Here is a 10,292-nt window from a genome sequence, read left to right on the forward strand (position 1 = left end):
TTTCATTATGAAAGCAGAGTCGTAGTCGATGGCAGAAGTAGTGGAGCTCGGGCACATAACCTAAAGAAAACGTACATGAGCACTGATTTTTGAGTCCTTAGTTCGTGTGCTGCCTCTAAGCCTGCTGAATCTTCCAAAATGTTACGATCCACTACCTGTATTCCCGAGTTACTTACCATTTAAGCGAGTATCACGTCGGCGCCCATCCTTGCGCACTATCCAAATAATATCTTTGCCTGCGTTACTCGTGTAATTGTGCAATATCGTACACACGCATGTCCATATCAGTATCTACCGGTAAATGGTTGCCCAGCCTCAAATAATCCTGCATACCGATCTCTGGCTCAAGTGGTTTGTAGCATGGCCTGGGACCGGGAGGTACCTGGTTCGTCGATTATGATAGGGGGGTTATCCCCTCGATACCCATAGGATGACACCGGAGATAGGTTACTAAGGTAGACGAGCAATCACACCCCTGTGGTTTGACGGCCCTGTCAACTCGCACCCAGTTGGGTGTATGATAGTTGGGTGGTAGGAGGCCCTACTGACCGAAAACGCCCCATAGTGTAATGGGGGGTGCGGAACTCGGCCTAAAATGGGTCGGACAGCTACCAGCATCCCTGCGCTAGAGAAAGCTTAATTCCAACGTTTGGGTTCCGGTAGCTTAAATCTCTCAATTCAACCTGCATCATTTTATGATCTTTATCAGAATTCAGGGTGTTCAGTTACACGCCCGGCGTGAATAAGTGTCAGCTGTAACTCATTCATGTTATGAATCGGTAGGTATCCCATTCAAACAACCTCCAATAAAGATAAGCGTATTGTTCTTTTGATCTTCATTCATAGATGTTTGGACCTTTGAGCCTACATAGATTTTCTACGGCACATACTAAACCACTTGCAGAGAAATCAGCCCCTTTGCGTTCAGCCCCTTTGCGTTCAGCCCCTTTGCGTTCAGCCCCTTGCGAGCAGCATTCACTTCTATTATCTTGCTAGGGATTGAACTTGGATAGTCGTAAATTGAATCTTTTCAAACTATGAGTTAAAAATAAGTAGCAATGGAATTTTGGTCAAGTAAACGGTAGCTGAAACAACAATGCCAATCCATCAACGACCTGCATGAGTCGCAACTAGATGCTATCGTTACAAACCTATCCTCGACAGGATGCATGTGACGAGGTTGGGAGCCAGGACGGTCCTAAGCAACGCCAGAGTGTATGCAGGCAATAGGCGATTGAGCCCGATGTTTAATATTGAAAACGTATCGTGCAGATATGAATCTGACGTTAATGTTGACAGCTTCCAATGCAAGAACATACTCAAAATGCATGCAGTAACGTATTTTCTACATTAAGATTGATACTGAAGAGATGACTCTTGGCTGCGATTACTGAGGTCGACGATGTAGTCACTTGACACTTGCTTAAAAAACGGTGGCCTGGATTCAAAGGCGTAGCCAAGCATTGGCGACATGTCAAGTTGCTCATTTCTGGCCTTTTTGGCCTTGATCTAATATGTAAGCAACGATACATAAATTTGGTTAGCGTGGAAACTGTCGCTCTATATGTTTATGGTTGTGTCTTGCTCTCTTCGTACCATGCGGCGCTCATGAATCTCCTCGAGGGGCAACCCAGCCAAATCATGACTAAAAATTGACCCATAATTGTAGCTAAACGCGAAGATTGCAGCCACTGATCCAATGACCGAACCAGCCAGAATATCACTGTAATGATGCCAGTTGTCAATGCAGCGAGTGATAGAAATCCAAGCGGCGAGTAAGATAGGGGAGCAGCACACGAATAGCATAAAAGACGATTTGGCACCTCGCAGTGTAGAGTTACTGCGATTCGCACTGTTAAGACGAGATCGACCCAAAAGGTAGAGCTAGAAATTACACAAGCGATATGCATATATGAGACGTAATGTCAACAATAACGCAGCGCAAATTCTTACCGCCAGAACAAGCATTGATGACCACGCAAAAGACGCATGACCCGATGGAAAGCTTTTTCGACCTTCTTTGTCGCCAGCAGCATCCGTACACAAATCTGTGACTCCATCCCAGATAATATCATAATTCCATTTGCACATGTCGTAGAAACTTGGTCTGAAGCGTCCAGTAATGTTTTTAGTAAATTGCGTCAAAAAGGTGGCGAGTGCTGTTGATTGAAACAAACTCAGCAAGAAATCTCGCGTATCATGGGGAATAATTCGCACTTGGCAAATTCTAGGTAGCACGTAATTCATGATAAGATTAGATCCGATTGGAAGACCAATTCCAAGTGATAACAGAAGCCACATCGGGACTGGCGGACAGAAAGCAAATTAAGTAATCTATCTCGTCCACTGCAATTGCTTCCAACTAACTTACCTTCTTCTGGCAGTTTAATTTCGTCAATAGATGGGTCAAGTGACCACACTACAGCCGCTGCATTCAAGCGTACTTTGATCGAAGGAATTGGACGCTCGTGCACTTCAATTCGCGCGAAAACCAAACCAAGGAGGTACAAGATAGCAGCGCTTCCAAATTCGAGTATGCGGTACCTCCGAATAAATCGTTGCGACCCGCTCCTGGCAGGTCGAATTGCGCCAGCTTCAGCAATATGAATCGGAGTGTCATCAAACTCTTCTGTTGGGTCTTTACGTTCAACTTCGTTGATCGGTATGCGTCTACCTGGTAGTGCTGAAGGTGCTGGTGGCGGTGATGGCATGAACTGAAATTCCGACGTAGCCTCGCTCTTTCCATTTCCAACCATGCTCGATTCAACAGAAGAATTAGGAATGTCAAATGACATTTTTTGAAGTATTTGTTAACATTCAGTTAGCAGATCACAGCTGCTATCTTGTCGCTGACTATTTATTTATACCTGTTCTAAGGCTTCTTCATTCTTCTGAAACACCCAATTCATATGGTTTATGCATCCATAGGTGTCAATTAAAAAAAGGTATCATCCCAATACGAAATTTCTTCCTGCGCATTATGAATTTGATGCCACCATTGTGGGACAACCAGAAATTGTATCTTGACATGCCAATTGTGCTATGCAAAGCTGCTGAAGCTGTAGCATGCGTGATGTATTGCACTATGAATCACCTTTAGTACCTTTATACAGTGCTACTTGTTTGAGAATGATCGTGTAAAAAGGCACGACATCGCAAGCATCCCCAACAAAAATGAAACTACATGGGAAGACGTATCCATTACACCTGTATACAATATTTGCTCTGATATGACTATTCATTGATCAAATGCTTATTAATTTATGGGTTACTCTGGCGAGCAAGATTTCAGATACTTTAAAAAATGCGAGCGAGAGCGCCGACACGAATGTTTTTGATACTTTTGCCCTTGCTAAAGACTTTAGGATGCCAATAAAAACATTAATTCTGCTAAACCGTAGCTGCCGTAGCTTTAACCTGAATACTACTCGTGTTTTGTGATCTCGCACATTGATTTACACCAGTAAGGAGCCGTAAGCTCATTCTGTGTCGCTAGCGCTGTCGAGAAAGTCGAGCTCAAAACTGTCGTCATCTGAGTCATCCGAGTGAAATAACCCACCTGCCAAATCAATATCGTCCGAGTCTGCAACTCCAAAGAAGCGAAAGAGGTGGATGTATTGTTGTAATAGCGATTGAAACGCAGCATCTTCACCTTCACGGTCATGTCGAACATGTCTTGACTTTGTTGATCGTTTGGGGCGATCCAAATGCTTCACATCGCGACCTTCAGTGTCACGATGTGCGTAAAAGCATCGCGGACCAAATGGACAGCTACCAAATGAGCCAGTAAAATACTTGCACTCACGTAGAGCAAGGTGGCTCTTGTATACCTTTGTAACCTTGAGCTTTTTCTCGCCAGTAACAAAGATGAGTGATGGCACAATAAAATCACTTGGAAGACGACACGCTGGACATGCACGAATAACCTCCAGCTCCATATTTTTTGACTGACGCCAAGAACGAAGGCATTCCAGGCAGAAGCAGTGATCGCAATCTATAACCATCAAATCAAGTATTTGTCAACATTATTGTTACTATAGTTGAAAACCAAACCTTACTTAATAGACCAAAATGCTTGCCAGACTGAACGATGTCATCAAAACAGATACCACAAGTAAAGTCTCTTTGATTACCGCCACGAGTCGTATTGTCTGCACAAACAGCAGCAACGCTGTTTAAATGTGCTGAGCTCCCTTCCTTACCTGCCTTGAGAGCGAAACGATTCATAGATTCAGATTCTGCACCTTGTATTATAAACGAGTTATGGTTTAAGCGGCAGTAATCGCCATATTTGCAATTGCCGCGCAAGAAGAAAGGGCACTCCACCAGTGCTGCCGCCGCCGATAAAATCTCTGTCTCGTCCTCGGTACACTCGCTAGCCGGTGAAGGCAATGCGTGTGAGAACGTGCAATGGCTACCGTAGCGACATTTGCCCAGCACGAAAAAGCGGCACAGTGCAGTCGTTGGTGCCAAAACAACTGACTCGCCTTTGGACCTTTCCGGTGAGACGCTGCACTTCTCCTCATCACTACCGGAAGCGTATTTGTTTGATTCTTGCGTCTGAGAGTTCCCCATTACACTCTCACGTTCGCTACTGTGGAGATAGTCGAGCTGTCAGTAACGTTAACACACTTCTGAACATTTTTCTTAATTACCTGGGGCTGCGAACAGTGGCATGAGGTAAAAAATGGCTACAAAATAGAAGTCCAAAGCTTTAACATAAACTTGGACAGTAATAAATTTTGTACAAAGCACATCTCTGAGACCTAGAGCGGCGCATCGTCGGAGCCGCCTGCAAAGTCGATTGATCCTTCAGATATCTGTTCCATCTTAATTACATATTGATTACCTATATAACTTCAAGTACCAGTACTTTTTGGATTTCTCTCAGTTTTTTATCAGATTTATGAAGTTATTTATTGTGACTTGGGTCAACTTTTGGCTGACTTGGGTCAACTTTTGGCTGACTTGGGTCAATAGGTTGTCCAGCCTGGGTCAACCGAAAAAAATACCTCAGATTTACTTGGGTAATGCTCCAGCAATTGACTTGGGTTAAATCCTACTAGTGTCCAGGTCACAACACTACATATTCTAAGGTTGTCAGTATGACCGATCCTTATCCCCAGCCACAGACAGCCCAGCTGCGCATACGTGCGCCACTGGACTATGGTACTTCCCAATCCGATCTCAGCGGCCGCTGGGACTACGTCATCGTGTTTCCTAATCCTCCCAAACGTGTAATCGAGGTAAGCGATGAGCGTGACACCATCATTAAGCGACTGCGCAATGCCGGGCTGCAATTACGGCTCTTTTATTCTGTCGGCAAGGAGCTCGTGTTCTGCAAAATTCGTGCGCCCGAAGAACTTATGCGACGTGAGGCTGAGACTCTTCAAATGCATCTTCAGCTGGACCCAACAGAGCTGCGTCACGCGTCGTTTAATGGCATACCAGAGTACGGTATTGCTCCCTTTCCAATTCGAGATGTGAAGCAAACGTACCGATACTCCCCGTTTGACTACATCTTCGCGCCATACTTTCAAGCTCGAGACTTGCAGCATTTTTACACTCGAAAAGGCCCCAATGGCTCGCTTTTCTCCAACACAGACCGCATTAGACTCATCGAGCACATCATCACCAATCATCAGACAGGAGCTGGCCAAGATATTGATCGGCTAATGTACGAAGGTATTATTGTGGATACCTATCCATTGCATGAGGAAGAGGAGAAGATGGACTTGAAGGAACACTGGATTGTATGGAACACGTCTCCCATGAACCAGCCATTTGATCGCATCTGCCAATATTTTGGCGTTAAGGTGGCACTCTACTTCTTGTATTTGGGACACTATACTAAGTGGCTTCTCTACCCAACGATCGTAGGAATTTTGACAGGGGTAGTCAGCTACTCCATTCCTCACGACAACTACAATACTGTGTTCGCTTACGTTTCGCCCCTGTTTGGAGCTTTTATGACGATCTGGATGACCGTTTATCTCGAAAACTGGAAGCGGCTAAGCTCGCGCGAGACACTGCGATGGGGCACTGCTCATTTTTCAGAGACAGTGAATCTTCGTCCACAGTTTTACGGTGAACGCATCCCATCGCCTATTAACGGCAAGTCCACGCGATATTTTTCACCACGTGAAAAGTTTAAGAGAGTGGCTTACAGTTGGGTCGTCATTTCGTTTCTGATACTGATTGTGTTTGTGCTCGTATCATCAATTTTCATGCTGACATACGATCTCACAAAAGGTGACGATTCAAACAAGCTTGTGCTAGACAACTTCAAGTACGGCTCAATTCTGTCTTCATTAGCAAATGTTGTTCAGATCACTATTATGACAAAAATTTACAACTACGTGTCTATCATGCTTGTGGACCAAGAAAATCACCGTACGGATATGGAATATGAAAATAGTCTCATCGTTAAGACTGTGATATTCCAATTTGTCAACAACTATGCAGGTTTGTTTTACGTGGCATTTTTGAAGGAAGGCTTTGAAGGCTGTGACGTGAGTTGCATGCACGAGCTCGAGTACATGCTTGCAATTGTCTTTTGCTCTCGACTCTTTGTAGGCAACATCACTGAAGTGGCGATCCCGCGCTTTTTTGTGTACCTGAGCAAATATCGCTTATTGGGTCATCTAGATGAATATAATAAATCCGATGCTGAACGCGAGCTTTTTATGGCGCAATATGACTGGCAAGGTACTTTCGATGACTACACTGAGATGGCACTTCAATTTGGCTTTACGACAATGTTTGTGGTGGCTTTCCCTTTCGCACCTCTGCTTTCATATGTAAACAACTATTTTGAAATTCGACTCGACGCTTACCGTTTAATTTATGAGTCACGTCGTCCTCGTCCACGCAACGTTCGCAGCATGGGATATTGGTATTTGGTCGTGCAGGCATTTGCGGCTATCTCGGTTTGCACTAATGGTGCTGTTGTCATTTTTACCGGGGATTATTTTAATCATCTCGAGGAAGCTACACGCGTATGGATGTTTTCAATTTTCATTGGCAGCATGTTTCTATTTAAATATTTCCTGGAGGTTTACATTGACGACGTTCCTGAAGATGTTGTCGCACAAAAGTATCGGCAGGAGTTTCTGGTAAGTAAGTGTTTATACCATATGCCCGACGACGATGTGAACTGGTCCATGAGCGCATGTACTGAAGATCCAGAGACAATGCTTACCATCGATGACGAAGATTTGTCGTGAGTGCGATTTATAATATAATCACAAAGGTTGTAACATTTTCAAGCTCATTTTGAATGTAAGTTTGTACAATGCGTGCTATGTAAAGCATGATGCCGGCGATTTAGTGCTAAACCAACATATTCCCCACACCAAATCTCGAAATTAGACCGAGAACTTAATAGTTTGCTCAGAGCCATATGATAAGAATGCAGCTTAGAACAATTTGTCGTGGCTACAATATCAAGATATAAGTTCGCAAACCTTTTCACGACAGGTACCTTTTCCTCTTTGACATGTTGAGCCCACACTATCAGCTCTAAAACATCCATACGTCAGCTTAAAGTATATTATTTTTTGATTGCTGCATCGCTTCCTGAACCGCTACAAGTATGCTCCCTAGAGCTTCACCATATTCATTTCTGTTTGCCGAAAGCCTAACAAAATCTTCCTTTTCTTTGATGGGTCGATGCAGCAAAAAATTCCTTCAAACACCGACTTTGGTACGAGCGAACTCACTTTCTCCAGAATATCGCGGTTTTGATTGCGCTGCTAATTTTGACATTACCAGCACACAACACAGTAAGCTGTAAATATAATCTTGCCCATTAAAACTAGCGCTGAATGCATGACTGGTATAGTGTTAGATAATCCTCTGCAACCGGTGTGTTCTCTAGCATTGTTTGTGGCTTTCGCGTATTGACACACAGTTCCATTTGTCTTCCTGTATGTAAAGCTTAATTTTTGTTGAAGATCTGACACAATTAATGTGGTCAATAGGATACTGGCATTTTTCTAGGACTTGGTAAATCCGCAAGAAGAGTTAAAATTGGTGTGTCTTCTTTTCTGATAGGATCAGTAATCTAATGTGGTCTCGATACTGATGCTTTTCAGTTTTCTCATTCAATTTTATAGCTCTAATCACATCAACAACTCAATAATGTTTGAAGATTTCTTGATTTTTGTATGAAACAAGACCAATATATCAAAAAGACTGAAGGGTCTCAGGGCGTGCCTGGTACCGAATTTTATTTTCTGACCGCCACGGCAATGATACTCAATTTTTTCAGAAATGCTGCGTTCAGGCAGTAACTCGTTTTATTCCATGCAGCTAAATATGGTCCGCTTTAAAAGGATGAATACGCGATCCCTAGTTCTCCATCCAACGCACAGAAGAGCTTTAATATACCAGACTGAAGAATAGTTCACTTCCAGCGTTTGATGAATGCCAAGCTCAATTTCACACTGCTGAAATCAGTGTAATTGGAAGTTGAATGGATCGACTTTGGAGATTGTTTGAGACAAACGAAGGGAAAATTCTCGTATCACTTGTGTTTCCGATCGAATAGATGCCATCAATTCCGAAGAAATGGAAGATTTGAAGGCATTTGTGAAACTTAACAACGCAAGATAGAAAAATTGTTGGAAACTTCATTTGCAATGCTTGTACATCCGACAGGAGTATTGGGATTCTAATGATATCATCTAGCAAGTATTATGGACATTTTCATTGCTCTGTAGAATTCATGTGACTGGCAATCCTGGGATTGAAAAGGTATATATTTAAGAACGACACCCTTTTTAGGAGTCTTGTAAGCCATGTCAAGTACGTGCTGTAGGGTTTTATTCATTACACTCTAACCCCGCTCTACCCAGCCCGGGAATTGAACCCTGGTCCTCCCGATTCTGAAGTGAACAGCATACCACTGCACCACAGGATTGAAAAGTTAGTGTGTTTTTTCTGCTGATCAGGAAGCATAAGGATGTGGCCTACCGCCAGCTTCATGGATCATTAGTCTATTTCACTTTTATGCACTGATTGTTATAGGAGCTCGCTTATGTCGCATGCTGGAAGGTCCTAGGATGGATTTTTTTACGGAAATGAAGCCGCTGAAGCATACGGTTATATAAATTCGACCGTGCGTTTCTGTTCGCCAGTCCGCGAACTCAAAATTACGACGAATTTGTCAAGACGAATTGCTTTGAGGTATGTATGAATGATGGGTCAAGGCTGAGTGCAGGATATTTGCCAATGCGAGTCGCTTGAATGATCAAGACGAGTATTAATAAGGTTTAATCTCGTTGGAGGCAAACCCGAGCGATGCTAATGAGTTAAAGAACCACGTACGGCAATTCGAGCAGAAATCTTTTGATAGAAATATGAAGCATAATGTAGTCAATGTTTATCGTGAGAACCCGTCCAGTCGCATAATCATCCTTGGCAGTCGAGGCGATCATGAAAGCTCGTTATCAATCCACCGATAGATGTCGCGCAATGTTGCAGACACCAGCCCCAAATTTGCCGTCGTGGTGAGGTAAAGAAACCGAGTATTTCTGTTGCAAAATCTTGCTACAAGCACATTTTGTATGAGAGCGCAGGAAGCGTTATCAGGACACATGCGACGTGGTCCAGTGAATGCAGTTTTCAAGCATCATCTGAAATTTAAAATAAATTGGTGCCATACATACCGCTATTAAAGAATTTTCCAGGAATTGATGGTGTGATTGTCGTTTCACAAGATGGTCGTATTATCTAGGTTCAGTCGACAGTGAGCTTATCCCATCAGATATCAACAGCTGAAAAATGTCCACCATATTTTGACGCAGCGTCATGAGTTTCAAGGCTATTGACACATCCTTCTCTTTATCGTCTCGATTGAGATCTACGACAGTTCCGCTGTTCATTTCTACAGAATTGAAGATGGGAAGAACCGAAGAACGAAAGCTGATATTGGCGTGACGCAGTATGATTGTTCGGCAATAAACCAACGATTAAAGAGTCATCCTGGATCACACTTACTCGTTCCTCGTGAGATTGTGAAGGATGTGATTTGGACGAAGTAAAATCACAATTTTTGCGAGCAAGCTAGAGCTATCTCTCGCCAAGATGGGCGACGCGTGGCTAGATGATGGCGGAATCCAAAGTATGCCAATAGAGGAGCAAGGATCGAATGCTTTATTAGTCGCGCAAAGAACGCAAAGCTGCATTGGCTAACAAATGTTGGCTGAAGACGTTTGTGTATGTAAAATTAATAGTACTTCCTCTGTCCGAAAATATAAGCTGGTGTCTATTACTGCGCGTGTCCGAAA

At 43.3% G+C, this 10,292-nt stretch overlaps 3 protein-coding genes across 3 annotated transcripts; 1 reads left to right on the forward strand and 2 right to left on the reverse strand.

The window, feature by feature from the left end:
• Positions 1–1,350: 1,350 nt before the first annotated feature.
• PHALS_01521 (phosphatidic acid phosphatase) lies at positions 1,351–2,795 on the reverse strand (the record flags this gene model as incomplete). Its single annotated transcript, XM_024715927.1, has 4 exons — positions 1,351–1,509; positions 1,597–1,884; positions 1,954–2,306; positions 2,372–2,795. The coding sequence occupies 4 exons, from the start codon at positions 2,793–2,795 to the stop codon at positions 1,351–1,353; spliced, it is 1,224 nt and encodes a 407-aa protein (XP_024581576.1).
• A 684-nt stretch (positions 2,796–3,479) lies between these two features.
• Positions 3,480–4,780, reverse strand: PHALS_01522 (makorin-like protein; the record flags this gene model as incomplete). Its single annotated transcript, XM_024715928.1, has 4 exons — positions 3,480–3,994; positions 4,059–4,594; positions 4,656–4,691; positions 4,767–4,780. 4 exons carry the CDS (start codon positions 4,778–4,780, stop codon positions 3,480–3,482), a joined length of 1,101 nt encoding a protein of 366 aa, XP_024581577.1.
• Positions 4,781–5,105: 325 nt separating this feature from the next.
• PHALS_01523 (Uncharacterized conserved protein) lies at positions 5,106–7,226 on the forward strand (the record flags this gene model as incomplete). Its single annotated transcript, XM_024715929.1, has 1 exon — positions 5,106–7,226. One exon carries the CDS (start codon positions 5,106–5,108, stop codon positions 7,224–7,226), a length of 2,121 nt encoding a protein of 706 aa, XP_024581578.1.
• Between the last annotated feature and the right edge of the window lie 3,066 nt (positions 7,227–10,292).

The sequence above is a fragment of the Plasmopara halstedii genome (assembly GCF_900000015.1).
Source record: "Plasmopara halstedii genome assembly, contig: Scaffold_1561, whole genome shotgun sequence".
In the NCBI taxonomy this organism is placed as follows: domain Eukaryota; phylum Oomycota; class Peronosporomycetes; order Peronosporales; family Peronosporaceae; genus Plasmopara; species Plasmopara halstedii.